General features: G+C 41.0%; 1 protein-coding gene and 1 non-coding gene across 5 annotated transcripts in view; both read left to right on the top strand.

The window, feature by feature from the left end:
• The window catches only part of PROM1 (prominin 1), a 94,718-nt gene that overhangs the window by 44,866 nt on the left and 23,015 nt on the right, over window positions 1–26,837 (top strand). For 3 of the 4 annotated variants that reach the window (XM_073805086.1, XM_033856880.2, XM_073805088.1), the window contains 8 exons: window positions 6,502–6,622; window positions 8,653–8,716; window positions 9,622–9,711; window positions 15,686–15,903; window positions 18,245–18,319; window positions 20,559–20,622; window positions 23,432–23,591; window positions 25,942–26,094. In XM_073805086.1, coding sequence (XP_073661187.1) covers window positions 6,502–6,622; window positions 8,653–8,716; window positions 9,622–9,711; window positions 15,686–15,903; window positions 18,245–18,319; window positions 20,559–20,622; window positions 23,432–23,591; window positions 25,942–26,094 — 945 coding nt within the window. The remainder of the gene's footprint in view (window positions 1–6,501; window positions 6,623–8,652; window positions 8,717–9,621; window positions 9,712–15,685; window positions 15,904–18,244; window positions 18,320–20,558; window positions 20,623–23,431; window positions 23,592–25,941; window positions 26,095–26,837) is intronic. The other variant, XM_073805087.1, reaches the window with a different exon arrangement.
• On the top strand, window positions 23,755–23,861 carry LOC117312534 (U6 spliceosomal RNA). The gene has a single exon (XR_004526854.1). It is a non-coding gene; the product is annotated as a U6 spliceosomal RNA (small nuclear RNA).

The following is a 26,837-nucleotide window of genomic DNA, read 5'->3' as shown; positions in this document are numbered from 1 at the left end:
ACCCTAGACATCAAAGATGAGGCTCAGGTGACAAAGTGCCTTTTGAAAATACTTGCCCTGAGGGCTTCCTGTTAGCATGATTATTTATTTAACAAGTTAAGAATTTTCACTTGATATAAATACATATGATGTAACTTCAGGAAAATTCTTTATTGCATGTACTCATTTACCCAAATAAATGTTCACGTATGTAATAATGGGCTTTCAGTTTTTTTAATGGAACATATGTCCTGTATTGGGTTTCTGTTTTTAAATTGCACTCTTATTTGCATTACATATAATTATGCAATATATACTTTATAGTTCACCCTGAACTGATTGAATTATTTATATGAGGTTTTAAATACAAAGATATATAAACATTAAAGTTACAATGTCAGAAGTAAACTTGGCTTTCATTTTATATAAAATGAATGCTAAATATATCTTTTATTGTTGAGAACTCAGACCCATCAAACACATTTAGGTAAGTTTTTTTTCTCCTGAGTATATTTTAGTTTAGAAAATTCTTTAAAAAGAAATCTGTGATTCTATCCTACACAGTCAGCTAAGATATTTTCCCCACCCGAGTAAAACTTATTAATTAATATAACAATTTTAAATTTCAGTACAATTAAACCAAAGTTGATCAACTATTTGAGGCTAAGTGACAAATTTAAACTAATTTATTTCACATAATACATTGAATTTATATAAGGATTATAAATAGGTCTAAATAAGAGTAGTATTTGAGATTGTTTTGTTTACTTTGAATTCAGACTAGAAGTTTAAACTTCTTTGCTTTGAATTTTTTTTTTTAATTTAAATAGCTATTTTGATGTCATCATTTTAGAACACCTACTGGTTTGCAAGTATCTTCAACAGCATGAGTTGAGTAATTGTTTTCACGTAATCAAAACTAGCCAAGAAGATTAAAGACCAGGAGAAAACAGAAGTGTCCATATTATGATTAGATAAAAAGGAGAAGAAACTTATGTCCACAAAATCAGAAGATTAGAATAAAATAAGAGGGGAAAGAATGTCCACAAAATTAGAAGGCGGAAAGAGAAAGAAAACGAGGTATTAGCCTCTGCTTCCATCGACCTCAGCAGAGCTTGGATACTAGTGATAAATAATCTTTGTATATGATTTTTAAAAAATTCTTTCAGAAGCCCAGAGCAGTCCACTTGCCTTTTATCAGGCTCAGCTCCTTTTTGTGGCTGAATACTGTTACAATTAAAAAAGAAGTTGGTTTTTAAATTAGTCTTGATTTTTCATCCATCCCATTTTATTAAAAATTTTGAAATCTTTTCATTTTAATTGAGAAAGGCATAGGTGTTAATGAGAAAGATCACCTAATGTGTGTGGAATATATGTGGTCATATTCTTTTTCCGTTTGAGCTTTTCCAAAGGCAGCTGCAGAGTGTTTGAATTCCATAGACGTTGACATATGTTTACGTAAGTCTGTTTGACCATCAGCAGAAGATTACATTTCCACGTCTCACTGTGGACTGTTTAAGCAGATGTGTCTTACTCCAGAAAAAGCCAATTTTTCTCTCCGTTCCTTTGCATTTGTCATCACTGCATTTTTCAGAATTTCAAAAAGGTTATAAGCAACAACAAAAAGGAACAGCTGTGCCTTTATTTCTCCAGAATAGAGGTTATTTCTAAGTTTCCCAAAAGTCAGCTTTTGCCAATTACTGTGGTGAAACTGAATCCCAGTCCTTTTCAGGAAGGTGGCTATTTTCAAAGTCCTTTTTTTTTTTTTTTTTTTTTTGTGGTTGTTGTTGTTGCAATGTGGTGTCAATTCCTGGTGTGGAGGCCACAAGCTTCCAGAAAAGAAATTGAGCTAGCATGCCTTGGAAATCATGAGACTTGCTTAATGAGAGAATTAGTTATATAAAGTTGAAATCGAAATTGAAAAATTATCTTTAAAAAGTAAGAGATCAGTTACAGACAGAGCATTTATTTGGCTCTTATTGGCTAATTTCATTGTCAGTAGAAATTGGTAGAAAAAACTGCTACAAATCCTAAATGTTTAGCCATACTCTAAAAACTTTAAGTATTTACTTTTAAGTAGAGAAAATCAGTCTGTCCATATAAAATACAGAAGTTATAGTGCTAATATGTCATAAAAATAAATTCCTATCTTCTGCTAAAAATTTCAAGAGATTTTGTTGTACTACATAAAATTTTCGGTAGCTTAAAGGCTTTTGTGTCAATGCCAGAGAATTGATAGTCATTTGACTATCATTTGATTGAAATTTTATTCCCTTTTTGTGTGAGGTGAATTTCCCTCATTGTCATATCCTAATAGTTGACTGGTGTTAAAAACAACAAAACAAAACATTAATTTCATGTGATTTTTTTGTGTGCATGCTTAAAGGAACATTGAATAATAAGGAATGTCTAAATCAACAACAACAAAAAGAATAACTTTTAAATTCTCTATTTGTGTTTAACTAAGGGTTTTAAATTTGGGATTACAAATGGAGACCATCAATTGGTTTGTGTAGTATTTAAAATTTTTTTCTTTGATTTGTTGCTAATATTTAAAAATGGGAAAAGAAATTTGAAATGGGAGATTTTCCATATGAATCCAGATTCCCAGATTTTTGTGAATAATTGGAAGATCTGGTCTTCTTCCATCATGGTAGCACTTACTGGAGCCACAGAGCATCTGCCCGACCCCCATCTTTATCTCCAGCTCCCACAGGTCCATACCAGGCACTTTGCCCTTCATGCTTTCTGCCTGCCTGTGTAGGCATTTGAATTTGCTGTCTTTAATTTAAATATAAAATTTACAATGAGTTATGAGTGTGAAAATCAGCTTTGAAAGTTGCTAAATTCTATCCCAGAATTCTGTTTAGTACAGTTTTTTAAAAATGATTAATGCTTTCATTTTCATTAGATCTATAACTGAGTAACAGAAATGTGTCCTTTTAAATACGGTGTATTGAAATTCAGCATTGTATTGCAATGCTGTGTTTACTGATTGATGATTTTTGGAGTAACAGCATTTATTCAATAAAGGAACAAAGATAGTTTCTGACTTGGACATTCTGAACATATGGCTAATCTTCTAAATGGATCAGATGAAACAAGCCCAGTCCTTAAATCTGCCTTCACTGATCACCCACCAAGGACACGAGACCCTGCATTACCCAAGGTTTACAAAGAAGCAGTTTCCACCTCTTTTTAGGGAAGTTAAACATAGGTGGAAATGAAGGCAAAATAGAGTATGAAGTAAGAAAAACCCATCAGAACTTCAGGGCGAGACCTCTGGGAGTTCAAGGCAAGACGTCCTTCTCCTATCCAGGGGGTTCAGGGAAAGCCACATGGACTTGCACTTGCTGTTTGTTTCCCAAGTTCACTTTGACTTATATGACAAAAATGGGTCTGGAGCATGACGAATGACAAATAATTTGGACATGATGGGGAGAGAGCAAGGGCCCCCAGTGTGAAATCCTCTGGTGGGCAGCTATATTCAGGTGGTGATCCTGACTTGTCATGGTGCAGAATGGTTGAAAATTGGCATGGCACATAAAGGCCCAGGTACATTACTATGACTCAGCTTTTTTTCCCCTTCTGTTGACACTACTCCAAAGTCATTATTTTGGGTCGTTTGGCCTTATTTTGCATGAGTGAATCATTTAATAACTATTATTGCTGTGGTGTAATGCCAGCCTCATAAATACCAATGCAGACTTGAGACCGACAAAAATGGATTCTAAGGTGGTCCCTTCAAATGTCAGGGGATATTGTTAATTAGATCTTTTAAAGATTATCATCAACATGAACCCAAACTTAAAAAAAAATTGAAGACACCTTGTGGACATCCAGTACCCCTCTCCTTTGCAGTCTGCGAAGCACTGATCTAATCTAATTTCTAGTTTTTGCTGCCAACTGAAGCTCACAGAGGGAAGGGACATTCTCAAGCTCACACAGTATGAGTTAGTGGCAGTTGTGAGACCAGAAACCAAGTCTCATGTTCCTCCTTTATTGCATATTCCACTGCACCTTGGTTGTTTTTTTTTTTTAAATTTATTTATTATTCATTTTTGGCTGTGTTGGGTCCTCATTGCTGTGCGCGGGCTTTCTCTAGTTGTGGCGAGCGGTGTCTACTCTTCCTTGTGGTCTGCGGGCTTCTCACTGCAGTGGCTTCTCTTGTTGTGGAGCACGGGCTCTAGGTGCGCGGGCTTCAGTAGTTGTCTCACGTGGGCTCAGTAGTTGTGGCTCGAGGGCTCTAGAGCACAGTATCAGTAGTTGTGGAGCACAGGCTTAGTTGCTCCGTGGCATGTGGGATCTTCCTGGACCAGGGCTTGAACCTGTGTCCCCTGCATTGGCAGGCGGATTCTTAATCTCTGCACCACCAGGGAAGTCCCCACTGCACCTTGTTAACCATAAGAAATGTTGTTCAACATTGTGTTACAGACTTCGGGGGATTAGTTTGGAAAGGCAATGCACCTATGTAATATTGCTATGGGAAAATAGGTTTATTTCTCTATCTTTTAAATTTTTTTAATTTTTTTATTGAAGTATAGTTGATTTACATTATGATGTTAGTTTCAGGTGTATGGCATGGTGAGATATATATATATTATTTTTCAGATTCTTTTCCCTTATAGGTTATTACAAAATATTGAGTATAGTTCCCTATGCTATACAGTAGCCCCTTGTTGGTTATCTATTTTATATATAGTAGTGTGTATATGTAAATCCCAGCCTTCTAATTTATCCCCCTCCCCCTTCCCCTTTGGTAACCACACGAGCAATGCTCCTTGGAATGACTCATGACAGAAATGGGGCAAATGACTCCCCAATTACCCAAGACCGAGAGGTTTCCTGGGAATGTGGGACTTTTCGTGCAAAAGTGGGCAGTTGGCCATCATACCTGTAAATATATGAATGCATCATGCTTAAGATGTTGCTTTTGGTGAAGAAGCAGAAGTATTCATATTCTCCATCAGAATTTTTCCCCAAAAGTTTGCGTATTATTTGCAAAATTTTCTTCTAGAAACATAGTTACACCTTCCATTGGATGGTTACAAACTAACAATTTATTACAAACTAAAAATTTTGTTAACTTCTGGAGGTAACTTCTGTAGGGTGTGTTATGAGTTTATATAATTTCTTGCTGCCATCTAGTGGCTAAATCCAACAGGGCCTTGGTGATTAGCAATCTTAAATGTAACATTTTAATGTCTAAAGGCCTTGACACAAAAACAAACCAGTTGGTCAAATTAATTTGTCAGGGGATTGTTAGTAATTAGTAGACATTAAGAGCTCTTAAAATGATTAAACGTAGACATTTCAGATGGCTCGAAAAATATGGTTGTTGTTTTCATGTAGTGTAGCTTTTCATGTAAGATGCCTCTCATGTGGTGTTTTTATTTATTTATTTATTTTTGGCTGCTTTGGGTCTTCGTTGCTGCACACAGGCTTTCTCTAGTTGTGGCGAGCAGGGGCTACTCTTCGTTGCAGGTGTGCAGGCTTCTCATTTCGGTGGCTTCTCTTGTTGTGGAGCACGGGCTCTAGAAGCATGGACTTAAGTAGTTGTGGCTCACGGGCCCTAGAGCGCAGGCTCAGTAGCTGTGGCCCACGGGCTTCGTTGCTCCACAGCATGTGGGATCTTCCTGGACCAGGGCTCGAACCTGTGTCCCCTGCATTGGCAGGCGGATTCTTAACCACTGTGCCACCAGGGAAGCCCTCATGTAGTGTTTTTGAAACTCTATTGAAGTGCATTTTATATGGAGAAAAGTGTTCCTATCATAAGCACATATGTGCGAATTTCTATGAAGTGAACACACTAACTACACCATTACCCACCCCTCCCCCGAATATAACCACTGACTTTTGGCACCATCATTTTATTTGATTTTGTACTTCACATAAAGTGGAAGGAGACGGTGTATACTCTATGGCTTGCAGCTTATGTAGTATTTTAATGCTAAAGTAATTCACATTTCCTTTCAACCTGGACAATGCAGTAGCTAACAAAGACAATTAGATTAACCAAAAACATTAGAAAGCCCAAACCATTCTTATCATTTTAGTATTTTTCCTGACAGTCTTCTTGAGGGGAGCAGAGGTATGCACGTAGTGTGTGTGTGTGTGTGTGTGTGTGTGTGTGCACGCCCTGCATGGAGAGTGTATACCTACATTCGCATCTGTACAGAAGTGGGACTGTATTCCACACCCTGTCTTATAACCTTTGTAACTTCTATTTCCTGAACATTGTTCCATGTATAAGACTCATATTTAACTGAGCAACGTGTCTTGAATGGATATTGAAGGAGAGGACTTCCCTGAGAGGACTGAGTCTTGTTCTGTGGCCCACATTTGGTGGTGCGTGGATTTTGCGATGGAGGCAGGAAGCCTGTAGCAGTGGAGGGGCTGGGCTTGGGGAGCAGGGGTTCTCTGCACAGGAAGACCTTCCGCCTTCTCCTGGCTGTGGGCTGCTCTGCACCTGGCCACGGCCATGGCTCCCACAGTAAATGCTCTCCTTTCCTTTTCCTGCAGCTTTGGTATCATCTATGGTTTTGTGGCGAACCAACACATAAGGACTCACATTGAAAAGACTCGGAAATTGTCAGAAAGTAATTTCAACGACTTGAGAACCCTCCTGAATGCAACTCCAGGGGTAAGGACCACAATCTATATCCCATGACGCTTTGTGTTTGAGGCCTTTGGGAGTTCCTGTATATATTTGGAATCTTATTTGGACCTTCTGGAAACCCTATAATCATTGTAGACAGGTGTTGTCTTTTAATTTCAAAGTTAAAGGAATAAAGGCCTAGCAAGTGATTTTCAAAAGAGTACAAAGCATAATTTCAGAATTGGTGCTTTTATTTTATTTCATTTTACTTTATTTCTTTTATTAAGGTATACCATATAATTATATTACTTATTATAAAAGTGCTTAACCATTTTAAATGGTCTCATGACTTTTTCAATTTTATTTATTTATTTTTGGCTGTGTTGGTCTTTGTTGCTGCACGCGGGCTTTCTCTAGTTGGACCAGGGCTCGAACCTGTGCCCCCTGAATCGGCAGGCGGATTCTTAACCACTGTGCCACCAGGGAATCCCTCTGCTGAGAGGTTTTTAAAAAAGATGTTCTGAATAGGCAAAGCATCAATGTGCTTCTGGGATACAGAAAAAAGGTACCCTCAGGTCACCCTGTCCCCAGAGACAACTTCTGTGCATGTGTGTGTGTGTCTCTCCTTCCCAAGGAATTTTACACATCTATACAGATATTAGCAAATAAGTGTTTATAAAACAGAAAGGTTTCATTACCGGAGTAACTTCAAGCAAACGATGGGGAGTTAATGATATTGTGAAAAAGAAAGGACAGTGGCACCAAAGATTTTTCTTTTTAAAAAAAGTCATGGGGCTTCCTTGGTGGCACAGTGGTTAAGAATCTTCCTGCCAATGCAGGGGACACGGGTTCGAGCCCTGGTCTGGGAGGATCCCACATGCCGCAGAGCAACTAAGCCCATGCGCCACAATTTATGAGCCTGCCCTCTAGAGCCCATGAGTCACAGCACTGAAGCCCGCAGGCCTAGAGCCCATGCTCTGCAACAAGAGAAGCCTCCGCAATGAGAAGCCTGTGCACCGCAACAACGAGTAGCCCTCGCTCGCTGCAGCTAGAGAAAGCCCGCACGCAGCAACGAAGACCCAACGCAGCCAAAAATTAAATAAATAAAGAGCGGTGTGAGGTGATACCTCAATGTGGTTCTGATTTGCATTTCTCTAATGATTAGTGGTGTTGAGCATCTTTTCATGTGTCTCTTGGCCATCTGTATGTCTTCTTTGGTGAAATGTCTACTTAGGTCTTCTGCCCATTTTTTAATAGGGTTGTTTGTTTTTTTGATATTGAGCTCCATGAGCTGTTTGTATATTTTGGAGATTAATCCTTTGTCTGTTGTTTCATTTGCAAGCTAACCTTACTCTAGTAATTGGAGAAATGAACAATTAAATAATAATGCACATTTTCACTAAGAAGATGGGCAATAGTTATTTTATTTAAAAGTGGTAACATCCAGGGTTGCAGAGGGTGTGGGGAAGCAGACCCACAAAGACACGGTAGGCAGAAGGGTGAGTGGCCCCAGCAAAGGTCAGTAATAGCTGCTAAGTAAAATGACTCTAGGGTGGTAGATTTCACACGACCTCAAATTCTCTGCAGTTCCTCCTTTCAAGAGGTGGATCTGTTTTCCATCCCCTCAAATCTTCGATGTGTCTGTGACCCGCTTTGACCAAACGAATGAAGTAGACGTGACCTTGTGCTAGTTTTGACCTTAGGCTTCCAAAGGCCTTGCAGTGTCTACTCTTGTCCTCTTGCTAGCAGGACCACTACGTGAAAACACCCAGCCTGGCCGCTTGGGAGGAGAGACCACATAGAGAGAGGGATCCGTTTGTCCCCAGCCACGCCAGCGCCAACCAGGAGATCGGCATAGCCAATCCACAGAATCATGAGAAATAAATCATATTTCTTAAGCCAATAAGAAGTCTGAGCATCCCCAAAATAGAAATATCTCTAAGAACCTGCTTTCTTTTTAAAAAAAACTCTGATTCAGGATAATTTTCATATGTTAAATCTCTTTTTATTGTGGCTTGGGAAACCTCCAGAAGAAGAGGTTTCAAGTAATCTTTTTTTTTTTTTTTTTTTTTTAGCAAATTGACTATGTACTGGACCAGTATACCACCACGAAGGCAAGGGCATTCTCAGATCTGGACAGTGAGTAAAATTTAACGTTGCCTCAAATGTGTTTGTTTTGGCTAGAAGATGCTATGGCCATCTCCCATAAAACATGGACTAAGAAATGTAGTATGCTGTTTCTGCAATTTCCGCGTGAACAAAGGGGAAAAACAGAACAGTAATTCCCTAGCATTATTGAAACGTGTAGTTTGTTACTCAGCCATTAAAGCCTAGCATTTTTTATAAAAATGCTTCTGCTTTCCTGCAGTCACAGGCACCTGTTCTTCACTCTCCACGCGAGAGAAGAATTGGGTCTCTGTCCGATCTGCTGTTAAAGACAGATATGGGCCTCCCGGAGAAGCCAGTGGCTTCAGGAATTAGAGGGGTGGGCGGAGCTGGTCCCCACGTGCTCAGTGGTTAGCAACCATGGGCAACCATGGGCTGTTTTGCCCTCAAGATGATATCTGGCAACATCTGGAGGCATTTTCAGTGTCCCGGTTGGGTTCCATCCATTGGCAGAGGCCAGGGATGTGGCTAAAAACCCTGCAACGCACAGGGCAGGTCCCACAGGAAAGACCGATCTGGCCCCCGACGTCGATAGAGCCTGGGTTCAGAAACCCTGGTCCAGCTGGAGAGGTTAGGGACACCTGCAGCCGTGAATCAAGGTGATAAGGTGAATCTATTCCTAGTACAAAGAAACACCGAGTCTGCGGTGGTTAAGTTTTCACGGGGGGGGCGCAGCTGGTGTGAGGGCTTGGAAGTGTGCCAAGAAATCTCTGCACAAGAGTCCACAGCTTAACGGGGTCTGGAGTGAAAAGTGGGATTTCGCGTCGGGAGAGACTAAACCAGGCAACGAAATCGGCATCGGGAAGAGACTGAGAGGTAAGAGGAGAATAAAGAAAGAGACCCCACCCTCACTGTCCCTTATGCTTCTTGGAATTTAGATATTAAGTTATTGCTGGGAGATGGAATTTTCAAACAGCTCAAACCTAGAGTGGTCCCTGTGCTGGATGACATCAAGGCCATGGCAGAAGGTAAGCACTGTGGCAGCAGGACCAAGACAGCGTCCACCGGGAAGGCTCAGCCTCCCAGGCTCCCTCGCCCTTTTCTCTTTTTCCCTGAGGGTCAGCTAGGGCAGAACCACAGTCCGTCCTTCCTTCCTCCCTCCCTCCCTTTCTCCCTTCCCTCCTTCCTTTTTCCCTTCTCTCCTCCCTCCCTCCCTCCCTCCCTCCCTCCCTTTCTTTCCTTCCTTCCTTCCACACCTGGCCCCTGCCTATCTTTCCAGCCTCTTCCACCAGCACCCCACTTTCCATTCTAGCTGTGAATCTCAGTGTTCATTCTGATGTAAGTCCCCAAAGGTGTCATTCTTCCCCAGACCCTGTACTGCACAGGCTTCCTCTGCCTGAAATGCCACAGAACCTTCTTCATCTAACATACATATTAGAAAATTGTGTTCCTAGAATGTGTATTTAGCTTTGACAAAGACTGAAGTTTAAAACAGCAAGGCTTGTCTTTAGAATGAGTCTTACCCCTATGGTTGAATCATAGTCAATCACAGCAGAGGTTCAGTGGTACCTGAATAAAGGAAAATAGATGGAAAAAAAAAGAAAACAAACAAAAACATAAGTTTTCTTGCTTTTGTCCTTACTGGGATATTGTTAGTGTACAACAGTTGTCCAAAGTTCACAACAAATACACTTAAACTCAATTGAAATAAATCTTCAGCCAGTGGTTAATTTTGTTTCTATCCATTAGCTGTATTTCGGACGGAAGGAGATGGGTTGGGGAGGGGTCCTTCCTTCCTTCCTTCCCCTCATGGTGAGGAAATGAGGCCTCCTGCCACCCGTGTTATTGACCGAGGAAGCTGATGGTCCAGCCCCAGTCAGTCCTCAGACGAACGCAGCCTCTGCTGCCAGCTTCACTGCAACCTCCGGAGAGATCCTGAGCTCAGCCACTCAGCTAAGCCAATCCCAGATTTCTGACCCTCACATCCTGTGTGAGATAATACACCTTTGTAGTTTTAAGCTGCTGACTTTTGGAATAGTATCTCCTGCAGCAATAGATAACTAATACGGTGCTCAATCCGCAGTGACAGCTATTTTCCTAAACCATCAATTTTCTATCCAGCCTTCAACCCATGGAAAAGGAGAACTAAAAGCTTCTGATTTCCTAGTCAATATACTATGCTATTTGTGACTCATCAGAATATAATACTCCTTGATTTTAAGGCAGCATATATTGTATAGACCTTTGGATTAATTAATGTCTTTTTTGGGGAAAAGAGGAAAAGTACCACATTAAATGCAAAATTGATTGCATGCTCATTTCACTAAAGTTAAAATGTAAAAAAGAAAGCAGAAGGAGGCAGTGAATCAGGGAAATACGGTAATCTTTAAAAACTGAAAGATGGCCCACTATGGAAACAAAAAATAATGAGTGAAAGAAAAACTGCACAAAAATGGTAACACAATGGACTAATAAGGGGCATTGTTTTAGATAAAGAGCTCAGTGTCCAAGGAGTGTAACCTCTTATTCCTGTTAATTAGTACATTTTCTTACAACTGAGTGTTACATTTCTTTCCTCCAATAACCCCATTTACGACACGAAATGAACTCTTTGTCATCATGGCCGACAGATGGCCCCCAAACCGTGTGTTATTGTCCTTTATTGAAAATTAAGTGGCATTAGTCATAAAATGACACCCTACATAAGTAGGGTGTCAGGTTGAAATATCAAACTACTAAAAACGTGAATTTGCAATGGAGCACCATGTGCTTGTTTATTAAGCCCGTTAACTAATAGTATATAGTGGAGGTTCTGGTAACTACCGTAATTTCAAAGTAGTGATGAGCAGACACGATACTGCCGATATCAGCAAACACTGAATATTAAATGAAAATATTTCTGATTTCTTCAGTGACAGAGGCACTGACAGAGATTCACTGTCTACTTTCGTAAGAGAATCAAAGGCTAAAGTGTAACTGGAGGGGCTAGTGGAAATGAAGATGTGGGTTTGGTTTGGTTTGGTTTTTTTTCTTCCAAGTTCACAAATCCCTTTGAGTCTGTGCACAGACCCCAGTTTAAGAACCTCAGATAGTTCAGGTTTGTCCAGGTAACTGATTATATCAGAAACAAGGAGCTCCAGGCTGTCCTAGAGTTGAATGAACAGTCTTCAGCGATTACTTTGTCACTTGCTGTTTGAGCATTTCTGCCACAGGAATGAAGATGAAGCCCAGACTTTTTCCCCGGAGACGTTTCCTTCCATAGCTGCCCATCTTCTCTCCCCCTCACCCCCCCACTTCGCCCAGCCCTGTGTCTTAGCAGGAAATATCACTTAATTGGCCAGAACAAAACTATGAGGAGAGGTGGACACCTTGGTGGCTCCTCATTGCTTCACCTTGAGTCTTAATCACTCATGTCTAATAGCCACGCAAAACCTACCCTCTCCACTGCCCTCGGCATCCCTCTTGCTAATGATCTTCTGGGTCCCCTCATTATAACTTCAAGTGTTTACACTTCACTGATGGATTCATCATCATTTGGGCTGACCCTCTGACCTTTTACAATCAAATCTCTCCTGTCATCTCTCTTACTCTCTTATAAACATCTTTCGAGTAATCATGTGTCATTTACCTGATTCATACAGACAAATCTCTGTGTCGTTTTCAACTAAGTGGACTGTTGTCTCATGCAACTGAAACTAGCTTCAGGTGAGGCTTGATCTAGTGGTGAGATTCTTTCCATCTAGCTGTTCTCTACAGTGTCTGCATCGTTCTAATGCAAACTCCCCTTGCAGTGCTACATAGGGGAAATGGGTTGCCTGGGGGCAGTCAAGGCCCACTCCTTAAGCTGAGGGTGGGACCCGTGTTACCCAGACTCTGCTGCACCATAGGGGAGGGGTGACATGGCTTCTGAGATGCCAGCCAACCAAGTCCAACAAAGCAAGTGATTGTAGAATTGATCAGCCATGAAGTAAAAGTTAGAAAGCTATTGAGTGTTGAGGCCCTGCCCTGTGGCAACGCTATATAGCAGGTACTTTTCCTGCGCCATGTCAGTGGGTGCTCACAACAGCTCTGTGGGGTGAGTATGGTTACCTCCACTTTACCAACTCAAGAGAGTGAGGCTTAGAGTTCATGTAACTTGTCCCAGATGAGGTAGCGGGGAAGTGGCGGAGTTGGGATCCAGACCCTGGTCTGATTATAAGGTCTGTGCTGCCTGGACCATTCCAGATGGTATTTGGGTACATTTGGGAGTGTTAAGGTGTAGGGTGCTTCCGGGCCATCCACAGCAAACACAGCGCAGTGTAACTTTGAAAGAACAGTTGGGAATCTGGAGTGCAAGAGCTGGTGTGACCACAGGATGACGCCAGGCATCTCTGCACCCCAGATCCCTGTCAAGTCAGTGCCTTGGAGTGATGGTTGGCCAAGATCCCTTCCAGCTCCCAAATTATGTGAAGACAAATGCTGTGCAAAATGGTGCAGCGTGCTTGGCATGTACCTTTACTTTTTGCCCCATGGTTTGCCCAGTTTTTAATGTTTGCATTACAATTCTAGCTGGATTAAAGTCGATTAAAACAGATTTTTTTTTCTTTTCAGTGCTTCCTGTATTATTGAAGTGTTTTATATATATATATATATATATATATGTTTGTTTTTTTTTTAAAGCCAGCCTGAATAAGTTAAACTTTAGCCTCTGATGTTGCCAGAGCTTCTTAAAATGTACTCAATAAACTGCTTTGGCAAGTTTTTTGCTAAAAATCCTTTGCAACCTTATGTGTCTGGTGGCCTTTGGAGAAAGCAGAAATATGCAAATGGATTTGTGCAAATCATATTTGAGCTGCAGGCTAGGACCTATAAAGGAAATGTTCTATGAACTAGTAAAATGTTAATTAGCTAACATTGAGAATCTAAAATATCTTTCCACTGACTCCAGATACATAATATATGTGATCTTAGTAGGCTTGGAATGACCCCCAGAGTTATAACCCAGTAGACATTTTAAAAAAATGCTTTGAAGCCTTGGGAAAATAAAAAAATGTATTACTTCTGAGTCCTTCTTGGGACATGATAGCATAGCACCCATAACCTAGAATGTCTGTACACGGTGCCTAAATGGACACATGTTTTCTGGGCCATCAACTCGTTTTATCATCCATCATTCTTTGTTGTTGCTGTTGTTTGTTTGTTTGTTTCTTGCCTTAAAATAACTCATCTTGAAGTCAAAGTGGAAAATGCAATGAGCGGTAAACCACAGAACATTAAACTGTGAGGTGTGTGATGTGAGTTATATTTTGCGATGCTCTTTTGCGTTCTGTTGTGTGTTTCTAGTTGCAGCTGTGTTCTTTGATTCTTGTTTCCCTGTGGCAGATATTTATTGAGCCTCTAATATGAGCTGGGTACTAACTCCATGCTTTGCTGATAATCCTGGGAGGTAGGTGGAAAAGATGAGAAACTGAGCTCCAGAGTGACTCTTTGATAAAATCTTTGTTATTATTATTATTATTATCTCAAATACTGTTTAGATAGTAGTTCTTCTGCTGCCTTGCTATAGCACCTTTGGCAAACTCTTTCACCTCTCAGGACCTCAGTTTACTCATCTGTAAATTAGGAGGCTGGTTGGGTCATCTCCTGGTTACTAGGGGAACCTGTGATTCTAGGCTGTGCCTTAGCACGTTTGTTCTTAGGAGATGGCATTGCCCATGTCATCCAAGATGACACCCCAACCTAGTTTTGATGATTTACTCTGAGACCTGGGGAGGCTTCCAGGATTGGACTGTATGACCCTTCATCCCCAATTCTATCACCTTATCTGAACAGAAAATCTTGGAGTCTGCTTCAAATAATCTTTTCTCTTGAATTTTCGTCCGATCCTGGAAGGTAGTAGAACTGGGGTGAGCCCTCATAATACTTTCAGCAAGAGACCACGACAGGAAAGCATTAAAGTGTGTGTGTGTGTGTGTGTGTGTGTGTGTGTGTGTGTGTGTGATTTTAGAACCAAGTTTTATGTGGTTGCCAGGGAAAATTGGGAAAACCAGTTTTTAAGGGCATTTACACTTTCCTAGCAACATGCAATTGTGGCCTGATGCCCTGACATCTGTTCTGTGAGCCCGGAAGACTTATTTGCTTAGAAGAAAATCAGTGCCGTCTAATTTAAGTTTCACGTCTTTTACTGCTGTGATTTTAAGTCGCTGTAGAAAAGAGTTGTATTTTGCTACCTCCCAAGTCATGACTATGGATTTCTATACCCCAGAGAAATCAAGATAGCAAACAATTTTTAGGGATCAACTAGTATAAGGATGCGGGACTAGGCTGCGGGACTTCCACAATAAAACAGGTGGACTCACTGCTATTGAGGAATTTCAATTTGACCATTCTAATCCCCACATTTTGTGATGAACATGGTGGTGGTTTCACCATTTTTCAGATGAAGACATTGCCAAAGAATGTTCAGGAATCGACTTCCGGTTACACAGCAAGTAGCAAAGTTGGGATCTGTACCTAGACTCGCCTGAATCCAAACCTGTGATCTTAACCATCGCTGTGTCTACTTCCAGCTCTTTGAATATCCATCACCAAAATCCTCCTGGGTGTGATCAGTTTTTATGTGAATTAAAACTGCTTGGGATTGAAGAGGCTGGCCTGTCTGGGCTGACCTCTTCAAAGCTAGGCAAGGTTAGGACGGTGACACCTTTTCCTGTGGCTTCTGCTCCAGTGCTAGCCAGTTAATGCTGTGCCCACGAGTCCCAGTCACATTCCTAGCTTGGTACTCACCCTTGCGTATTTGAAAGAGCTCCCAGGTAGGAAAGCTGAGTTGGTTGGAGTAGGCCATCAATGTCCCTGTATTCCCCTTTCAGACTGCCCCTCACAGCAGGCTCCTCTGGTTGCCTTCCAGTGTCATTTACAAGGTTATCGCAAGTTCCTTTAGGGTACTTTTGTAGATGAGAAGGGATTTTTCCATTTGCCAGCCCAGTGGGTGCCTCTGTTCTGAAGCGGGCTGTGTTCCTACAGAAATCCAAGAGACCAGAGAAACCCTGGTCGAAGTGAACAGTATCTTAACGGACATGAGACAGTTATCTGCAAATCTTAGCAACAGCCTGAGTAACGTTAAAGGGAACCTGGAGCAAGCACTCACTGACCCCATGTGCTCTGTGCATCCGGTAATGACCACCTGCAGCAACATTATGAACTCTCTAAGCCTTCTGGATGGCAGCATCGATTTTGATCAGGTGAGAAGGTAACCTGGCTTCAGGGCAGTGTCATTGGGACAGCTGGGGAGGGCTAAGCATGGGCTCACCCATCAGGTTATTTAGCCATCATGTTGGAACGGCTGCAGGAGGAGAGAAGGAATAATGGGAAATACTCCTTGAGGGTTCTCTGCCATCGATTTGATGAAATATATCAGAAAGAATTGAGCTTTTTTTTTGTTCAGATTCTTCTTTTTTTAATTTTTATTTTATTTTGACAGTTTGTGCATTTTATAAGATATTGGCTATATCCCCTGTGTTGTACAATGTATCCTTGTAGCTCATTTTATCCATAATAGTTGTACCTCTTAATCCCCAGCCCTGATATTGCCCCTCCCCGCTCCCCACTGGGAACCACTAGTTTGTTCTCTGTATCTGTGATGAATTCAGCTTTAAAAAGGAAAAAGGAAGCAAAAGCCATTTTTGTAGACCTTTAAAAATTAAAATATATATATATATATTTTTGTTTTTTTGCGGTACGCGGGCCTCCCACTCCTGTGGCCTCTCCCGTTGCGGAGCACAGGCTCGGGACGCGCAGGCTCAGCGGCCATGGCTCACGGGCCCAGCCGCTCCGCGGCATGTGGGATCCTCCCGGACCGGGACACGAACCCGTGTCCCCTTCATCGGCAGGCGGACTCTCAACCGCTGCGCCACCAAGGAAGCCCTAAAATATATTTTTAAATGATAAGCCTAGTATATTAACCACAGGTGCCTAAATATAAGGTAATTTTTCACATTCCCAAAGAGAAGATTAGAAAACAAAAAGAATTTGGAGCAACTTGAATATATAAAGTTCTGGGATATAGATAAAATAATCATGTCTACTCATGATTTTTAATGTATCAACATAGTGATATGTACACATAGCACTTTATATAAAACACTATTTTAATACAGCTAGATTTTTCTGACTCACATTTCATGAATCAATTTTATTCAAACACTTCACATTCAACATCTGTGTTGAATCTACTACAATCACTTTTGTTGTCATTGAACAGTTTTTCAGAGTGTAGGACCTATACTTGCATTTAAATTGTTTGAAATCGAGTTCTTTTGGGGGTAACTTTTTTTTTAACAACTTTATTGGAGTATAATTGCTTTACAATGGTATGTTACTTTCTGCTGTATAACAAAGTGAATCAGCTATACATAAACATATGTCCCCATATCTCCTCCCTCTTGTGTCTGAGGTAACTTTTAATTTTGATGGGATTTTGAAACATGCAGAAAATCTGCAAGATTAGTGTACAAGGAAGCCCTGTTTACATCTTTTACCCAGATTCACCAGTTGTCAACACTTTGCTCCATTTGCTTAATGGTATTATTTTATACATCTATCTATGTATCTATCATCTATTTGTATTATCGTATGTATGGGTACAATGCTATGCATTTTGTCCTTTTCTCAATCATCTGGAGTGAGTTGCAGACATTATGCCCTTTTACCCTTAAATATTTCAGTGCATTTCCTAACTTTACATAACCATTATGATTACCAAAATTAGGACATATGACATTGACCCAATACCACCGTCTAATCCACAGTGTACATTCAAATTTTGCCGATTTTTCTAAAAATGCTCTTTAAATTTTTTTCTTTTCTTTTCTCCAGTTTAAGGTCCAGTCTAGAGTACACATTGTCTTTAGTTGTCATGTGTCTTTAGTTCCTTTAATCTGGAACAGTTTCTCAATCTTTCTTCTTTGGCGACATTGACATTTTTTAAGACTGTAGGCCATTTATTATATAGAATGACCTTCGATTTAGGTTTGTCTGATGTTCCCTTATGATTCGATGTGAGTTATGCCTATTTATCAGGGATTTCACAAAAGTGATGTTGTGTCCTTCTTGATACGTTGTGTCAGGAGGCCCATGATATTTGTCCCAGAATTGGTAAGAGGTAGAACACGTTAAATCCATGTATAACACTATAAATGAAAAATTTATTCCAGACCACTTACCAATATAACCACTATTACTTTTAAACATGTTTTTTAAAAGGTTGTTTACAACTGTATTCAACAATATTCAGTACCTGAAATTGTGAGGTCACACGTATTCAATCTGTGTTAAATTTCTTGCCCTTATTTTTAGCTGACTGCAATAAGAGACCTTCAAACATCTAAAATTACTGCTTGTAGAGTCCATTCTGAGCTAATGTGTCTTCCTCCGACAATACACTATTGTTCAAAGGAAACTTAGATCACACCCTATAATATAGAGACTTCAGGACTTGGATTTAAGATGATTCCCTTTTTTATGACAAATAATTTGGGGGGGGGGTAATCACCTTGCTTTATGTCTTGTTTTATAAAATTTCAGCTCCCATCTTTGGATGAACAAATTGGTAACCTTAATGATATTCTTCAAACAAATTTGTCCAGCCTAGTCCAAAAGGTATGTTTTTTGGAAAAAAAATACACTAGATTATTTTAAAGAATAGAATAGTACATAAGGAAATAGGTAACAGCAAAAAAGCAGTGAAATTCTGGACAGGAGTTGCCAAGAAGGGTGATAGATGTTATCCTCCAGGTAATTTTGTTCATTCCCATTCAAGAATTTTTTATTATGCATCTATTGTACGCAAAGCACCTTGCTAGGACCATAAGAGATAAAAAGAAAAGCATGATCTCATCTTCCTGGGGCTCAGAATTGGATGGGTATAGTGCTGGACCCCATGCTGATTCTGACACGAGATGCTCTCCCACTCTGCCGATGAGTCAGCCATGTTGATTTTGTTTCTTCCCACTTCTGCTCATGTGTACAGGCTATATGCTCTGCCTGGCACTCTCTTCTTTCTCCCTCTCCTTTGCCCAGCTTCTTGGGCTACTAGGAACTAGTTACTTTAAGCTTTATATATCACTTTCTTAACGAGGCCTTCCCTGGGCATCTTGACCAGATCAAAACCTCTTTTAATACATTCTTACAGCATTGCAAATATTCTTTGTTAAGTTCCTCACAACTTTGATTATTGCTTTCATGTCTTGATTGTGCCACAAGACTGTAAATCCTAAAACAGGAAGGGGTCACATTGATCTAGAATACTGTGATTTCCCCAGTAGCCTAAAAGGAAGAGAATAGCTTTATTCTTGACTCTGTCTTTTAGCATGGGTATAAAAAAGTCATCAGATATCTATTAAACACTCATCTACATATACTAACAAAGGAAGTGTCCCCTTAAACAAGTCATTGAAAACTCCTGGTCTTTGCAGTCTGATGTCACCTCATTTGTCAAATGAGGGAATTGAACCAGGAGATCTGTAAGTCCTCTCCCAGCCATTAAACCTCTTATGATGGGTGACCTCCGCAAGTCCAAACACAGATAAATGTAGAGGGGTCAGTTGTACCAAACCAACACAAGCACCAGTGTGCTGGGTGGTTTAGTTGCCTTTGAGGAAACAGAAGTCATGAATGTTCTTTTTATGGCATTGCTGTTGCTAGGCTAAAGTGGAAACTTGTTGGCACCATAAATCTTATAAACTTTGTAACTTAGATTGGACTGCCATAAAAGAATATCATAGAGTAAGTGGTGTATAAACAACAGAAATTTATCTCTCATACTTCTGGAGGCTCAAAGTCCAAGATCAGTTTGCCAGCAGGGTTGGGTTTTGATGAGGACTCTTTCCAGGTTGCAGACAGCCATTTTCTCATTGTATCCTCGCAGGGTGAAGAGAGCTCTCTGGGGTCCCTTTTAAGAGGGCACTAATCCCGTTCATGGGGGCTCCACGCTCATGACTTAACAACCTTCCAAAGGCCCCATCTCCTAATAACATCACACTGGGGATTAGGATTTCAACATATGCATTTTGGGGAGATAGACATTTGGTTCATAAGAAGTTGTAATCACTTCAGTGTTCCCTAGCAGATGTCTAAGTATGTCAGCAGACAGTGAGAAACACAAATGAAGCCCCTTCCAGAGGAAAGGCTGTGCTGATTAGTTGAGTTGCTTGGAAATAATGACATTTTCCTGTCATGGATTTAGCTCCAAAGTGATATAGCTTGGCATGGCTGTTTGGGTTTTCGTTTTAGCCTCACTACAATTTGTATTCTTTCTAAGTTGTGTTTTAGGGCATTACTATTTTCTATGAGACTAGATCTCCAATTTTATTGTGTGATTGGGCTGGAAAGTAAGATTCTATTTTTAGAAATTCACTTTATAGCTGCACATGGTACCTTGTACAGATCAGGGTTTCTTAACCTCAGCACTATTTGGGCTGGATAATTCCTTGTGGTGGGGCCTGTGCCCTGCTGGATATTTAGTAGCACCCCGGCTCGTGCCCACACAGTGCCAAGAGCACCCACACAACTGTGATAACCAAAACGTCTCCAGACATCTCCTGGGGGACAAAATTGCCCCCAGTTGAGAAACACTGGTATAAATACATGGAAGCTTTTAACATGAGTTAAAAGTTAAAAACTCTTAATATGATCTTCAACAGATACAATTTAAGGCAAGTCCTCACTAAAAGGGAGTTTTTTTCTAGACTTTTAATGACTGTATCATGATCCTTTCGGCCTTAAGATGAAGGTTACATTTTAGTGTTGCTTCTCTGCTCCATTCTAAGCTTACCATGAATACTAGTGAACTGCTCTTCTACTTACACTGTATATCCATTGATTCTGAATTATTTTTTAGGGCTGTAGATCTTTCAATGCTATCCCTGGGATAGTGCAAAATGAAACCGTGAACGTCGTATCAGGTGAGATTCCCAAATGGAAGTAATTGTGTATCTCTTCTTGTTAAGAATTGGCTGGTTAGTACAAAGAAATGTATTGTTAAGAATTGTTCTTTTTCCCTCTTAAAAAAAATATTCCCTCACTAAAACCTTAAAAACTAAATGAATATTTCACTTATGCTACCTTCACCAACTGATATCGATTTAAAAAAATAATAATCCTATCAAACGCTGACTACCATCGTCCTGTGGCTGGAAGCTTCAGGGCCGAGGGCCACACTGCGATGGCAGCCTTCATCAGGAGCTATCAGAGCTGACAACAGCCATAGTTTATGACTTGGAAGGTCACATTTTGATTGTTTTCACTGTGAATTTATTTTCTAAACGAACTTAAAATTGATTTTTTAAAAAGAATACTCTGCCTAGGGACTTACTTTGTCTCTTTAGGAAAATGTTCATATGCCTCGGAGGCTGATGTAATGCTACTTTAGGGTCTTAAACTTGCTTACAATTTTGGAGAGACAGAACTGAGGTCTGTCAGTTGAGAGAGTTCCACTGGTCTCAAATGACGGAATCACATTGAATTCAGGTTATGGTATCTGGGGTGAATGTACAGAGAAAGAATGCAGTATAAACAGTTCTTTATGCAGGAATGGGAAGAAACCTGGGTTGTTTGCTAAGGGAAGACATCTCTGAAGCTATGTAAGACTATCTTCTCTCTGTCTCTTTTTTTAAAATCATCTCAGGGCTTCTTTCTATCTGTTGACTAAGTAATTTTAAAATGTTGTGTTAGAGGTATTTGATTATTTTTTCCCCTAATGTTGTTCTTTCAACCCATTAAGACTTGGGTAAAAAGGATTTTATCCTACTACATAGTGCTTTGGAAGTTTTGTGGGTTCCCTTCTGATTTAAAATATTAAGATATTCAAAACAGAGTTCACGCTTTCCTATGCTAGCATCTGAGGGCTAACCCACGCTGTACATCTGATAACCACCTGCTTACTAATCTCTGTGTTTACTTTTTTGTTTCCCCTTTCTGGACCTCTTCTGCCAATACGTGCAGCCCTCCCTTGTAAGTCTGGCCAAGTGAGGCTTGCAGTTCGCGTGAGCGAGGCCGGGTGTACACACTGTCATCACATAAACACGAGCCAGAGTTTTCCTGAATCTCAGCAAGTGCCAGTCCATCAGACTGAAGACCAAGCGCTGGTTTTTATGTCTTTCCAAAACCAATAACCCTTAGCTCCCATGTTTTGGGCATTAGGTCCTACCCTGCGCACATATTTTGAGTGCCTACTGTGTGCCAGGCACTGCTGGGCTCTGGGGATGGTAGATAAAGAAGGCACGACCCCTGCCTACCCTTCAGCTGGGCATGGATACAGATGCCCTTTATCACCCTCTGGGAACCTGGTGAGGTGTGTGCAAGGGATCCGAGGTGGGGAGAGGGTAGCAGAAGGCTTCCTGGAGGAAGCGACATCCAAACGGAGGCCTGAAGAAGGCACCAGCCCCTTACAGACCCACCAAGGCTGTGGAGTGTAGGAGGGCAGCACAGCCCGAGAACCAGAAGGGGCTCGATTCTGAGTTGAGGAAACTGTGCGTAGGAGAGGGGACGTCTACATACCACATCTCTCAAACCCCCAGAATTCCCAAGGTTAAAAAAGAGACCTGCAGAGTTACCTTGTGGAGGGTCCTGGGGTCTTGTGGCACACGAGCCATTTGGAGGAGACATCGAGCCACTGTGAGCTCTCCTCCTATGAGCTCTCCATGTGAACCACAGGCTTTGAAAAAAAATTCCCACCATTGTTATGTAATTTCCTTTTGGACGAGGCTACCACCTCCCCTAAGTTCGCAGGCAGTCCTGGGATCGAATTGTGAGCCCTGCCAATCTTGTTTCTGCTGCTGCAGAGACATTTATCTGCGTTTCAGGATCAGTGGACCTTGAACCGATTAGTATGTTTTTGGTATGTCCCTGTCAAGAATCACAGTGGATGAGGCCACCTTCAGATCAGGTGTGAGTGTTGGACCACGTGACAGCTCCCACCCCTGGTGGCTTTGATCCCAGGACCTGCCATGATGGTCAGACACTGTCCAGAAAACTGGAACTTACCTCCTCTCTGACAGATTAATAGAAACTATTTGACCGCTGGGAATACTATTGCTTTTTGCATGTAAGAGACACAGGTGTGCTTTAACAAGTCTCAATTTGTATGAGTCAAATAAAATTTTAACAAAAGTGTCACCTGGGGTCACTTGTTCAAAAAATTGGTCGTGGAGAATTACTGTGTTCCTGAGTACCATTTCGTAGATGGAGGAGTTGTTATATTATTAAATTATTTTTGCAAAATCATTTAACAGAAGCTTTACAGTTAGATAAACCCGAGTTTTCATCCCATTTCTAGTGCTTTCTGAAAAAGAGACATATGGGCAAGTGATCTAACCCCTATGAGCCTCCGCATCACTGTTAGGGAAACGGGAATAAGAAATGGGTTAACATTTATAAAAGTGCCTGGTCCATTGTAGTGGCACACAGTGCATTTTAATCACCTGATCCATTTTTTTCTTTTTTTAGTGAAATAAGTAGAAGAAAACTCTGGCTTGATTTCAGCACCATGTCATTTAAGTTAGCTCTCATAGCTTGCTCTTTTGTTAAGTAATTGCTTTTTGATGGGCTTAGCTACATTCATGCTTGTTGTAGAACCTTTTCATATTTTAAACACATACATAAATCACATGGGAAAAACTAAAAGCAGTTCAAGCTTTTCACTTGAGTTCCGAGACAAAGTTTCTCGTCTCCTCTAGGTTTGAAAATGCATAACTGAGGCATCTTTGTTTTCAGATGTCAAAATGACGTTGGATTCCATTGGTTCTGATATCAAAAATATAAGCAAAAATATTCCTATTCAGGATAAGCTGTCAAATTTCATTCGTTACCTTAATGACACTGAAAATTACATCCACCGCCATTTACCCACTTTGGAAGAATACGATTCATACAGGTGAGTGCCTCCTTTGAGCAGGTACACTAAAGAGGGAAACTTGCTATGGGACGGGAGAAAAATTTGACAATATAACCAGAATAATCTTATGAGAGCAAATTGTACAAAGAGGCCATAGTGTGGTATGTATTCACTCTAGTTTATGTTCATTAAAAAAATTGAAGTGTTCACTTCGGCAGCATGTATACTAAAATTGTAACTATACCAAGAAGACTGGCCTGGCTGCTGAGAAAGGATGGCATGCAAATTCATGAAGCATTCCATATTTTTTTTTAAATTGAGGACTGAAAGTTCTTGAGCCAAATAGTCAATTATTTGCAGTTTTGATGTCATCCGTGGCTTCCGAAATCTTGGTTATAATTATCTAAGGCATGTAACAGGATTTTAAAACTTAAAAGGAATTAAAAAGGGCATTGGGATCGTAGTTTTCTTTTTGTTGGTTTATAAAAGAAATATGTAGAGGTTGGTTCTTACAGAAAGAGCATCCCTGAAACCAGCGAATTGTGTGAAGCTGCTGTCGTTCCCAGCTCTTTGCCCTTTAGAAACATGCTAGTGGTAGGCTTTGGCCTTGGGAGGTGATGGTGGACATAGATCTCAGACAAGAGCGCTGGGCAAGGCAGGACTTAGAGCCTCGAGGCATTTCCAGGCTCATGTGAGGTGTAAGACGTACTCTCCCCTCTGAAAGGCTCAGCCCCACGACCGCCCACTGGAACTATTCCTACTGCTCAAAGCCACGGAGATTCTGGACACTCCCATTCCTGTTCAGGTTATTTATTATGCAAGAACACAAGATAAATAATAAAATAATAACAATAATTGCTAGCCTTTAGGGAAGAGTCACAATGTGCCTGCCATGTGCTGTCCACATGGCATCTCATTTAATACTCAGAAAAATCTCCTGGGTTGTGTTCTGTTTATAATCCTGTTTCTTAGAGGCTCAGGGAGGTGAAGTGATTTTTCAACTCCCACCTGACTATGCCCATAATTATCAATATGCCATTTCCTACTGTGTGGCTTGGCCACCCCAGCAGGTGTCGGAACAAAGATAGGACAGACCCTTTCCCAATGAACTTACAATCTCAGAGGTCAGACTTTCACAGATGAAAAGAATGGCACAATGATCTGTCTGCATACCAGCTCCCCCTTCCTTCCACCTTCCCCTGCCCTGAGACTATAAGTTTATTTTAAAAAGAAATTTAATGAAGCAGATGAGGCTTGCATTAACGGTAAAGGATTTCTGAGGCCAGGTTCCATGGCTTATTTAATTTTGTGTCCTCAGTATCTGGAACAAAAAGTCACAGAATGGGTACAGGTGGTTATTCTAATTATCGAGTTTTTTTTTTATATAGATCTTTATTGGAGTATAATTGCTTCACAATACTGTGTTGATTTCTGTTGTACAACAAAGTGTATCAACCTTATGAATACGTATATCCCCATATCCCTTCCTTCTTGAGCCTCGATCCCGCCCTCCCTATCTCACCCCTCTAGGTCGTTACAAAGCACTTAGCTGATCTCCCTGTGCTATGCTGCTGCGTCCCACTAGCTAACTATTTTACACGAGTTTGTTCTTAGTTGAATGAAAAACTGTAGTGACAGTTTGTTTTATAGTGTTTTAAAGGTTGGGAAGCATTTCTACCCTTGAATGCTCCTGGGTTGCTGGAAAAGTTTGATGTACATTCCGGGAATGCCAGTAAGACCTAATTGAGGATCCATTCTCCTGAAACGTCTCACAGGACCATTACAAAATCGAGACTTGCATTCTGCAGGCATTTGATTTAGGATGCTCCTAGAATTCTAAAATATTCAATGCACTCATCACATAGAGTGCCTGGCTCAGTAAGGAACACAATTCAATCCCCACCGCCCCCAAATATTCCTGCAACCACAAAACATTTTAGATAAAAGACCAGAGGAAGGAGACCCCAATTTCCTTATCTGTTGTCTAATCATGATCTGTCTACATCTCATCATCATTATAATAAGCACTTACAGCCTCAGGAACCTTGAAAGAACTTACAAACCTTAAGGGCCATGGTTATCGGTAGCCTTGGAGAGGTTGAGTCAACCCTGCTTCTGGGCCTTGTGGAGGTAAGGCAAAGGAAAGAAACGACAATCCCATGACCACTGAGAGCTCTTTGAAACCAAGATAAACACTGTCTTGGTTGGATTGGAGGACTAGGGGTGAAAAGGGGTCTTTTCACAGCACTCTCACCCTCTGAGGAATTAACGGAGGAATCTGATATTTGATTGCCAAGAGTTTTTCAACCACTCCAGCCCAGGTCTAGCAGCTTTTGTGTTGTGATGATGTCACCTCTTACGTTTGCTAACACTGTGTTTGCTCCACCAGGTGGCTGGGTTCCTTGGTTGTCTGCTGTTTACTGACCCTCATAGTGATTTTTTATTTCCTGGGCTTGTTGTGTGGCACGTACGGCTACAACCAGAATGCCACCCCAACCAGACGAGGCGGCGTCTCAAACACTGGAGGCATCTTCCTCATGGTGTGAGTGTTGGCTCTTCCTTGCCATGTGTGGGGGATGCAGGGAGGTAACTCTGGTGTGACAGGGACCCGGTGACCTCTGGTAAGCAGTCTGGGTTCCAGTGACGTAGGTGGGCTGGTGTGACTGTACTTTCATCGGTCTGGGAAATTCCGTTAAGCATGAAAAGTAAAGGAAACTCTAGATTGGTTGCACTTTGATTGACAAGCTTAAAAGCTGATAGCTCTTTAAAGCAGCTATCAGGGAAATTATTTCCAGTTTGCTTTCTTAATTCTCATTGTTTTTCCCCATATCTACGTATCTACATATCTATCCATCCATCCATCCATCCATCCATTCATTCACCATACTTGCTGAATATTGACCTGACAGACAGACACTGTTCACTCTGAAACTTGATTTAGAACAGAGGTTGCCTACCTGGCACCCTTGGAGTTACACAAGTAGCCTAGTGATGCGATCAGGTGTGAAGTACCAGCAAGTGGTGAGCCTGCAGTGGACTGGAGCAGTTATCCCCATTTCAATTACATTCACATCCAAGTTCATATTTTTGGAAAAAAACAACAACAACCTTTATAGGGTATAACAAAGCAGAGGGGGCATGAGCTGGGTGGAACTGGAGATGGAGCCAGTAATGTAAACCAGTAACCAGGGGTAAAAGTTTCAAATGCTCCCTAGAGGGGAATCTGTGTGAGTTCCAACTCGATATTCTCTTTTCTGATAAGCTTCATGGAGAACCAGCGGCGAG

This window comes from Tursiops truncatus, chromosome 5 (genome assembly GCF_011762595.2).
Source record: "Tursiops truncatus isolate mTurTru1 chromosome 5, mTurTru1.mat.Y, whole genome shotgun sequence".
In the NCBI taxonomy this organism is placed as follows: Eukaryota; Metazoa; Chordata; class Mammalia; order Artiodactyla; family Delphinidae; genus Tursiops; species Tursiops truncatus.
The sequence above is the reverse complement of the archived record's forward strand: the minus strand, read 5'-3'. Positions and strand labels throughout refer to the sequence as shown.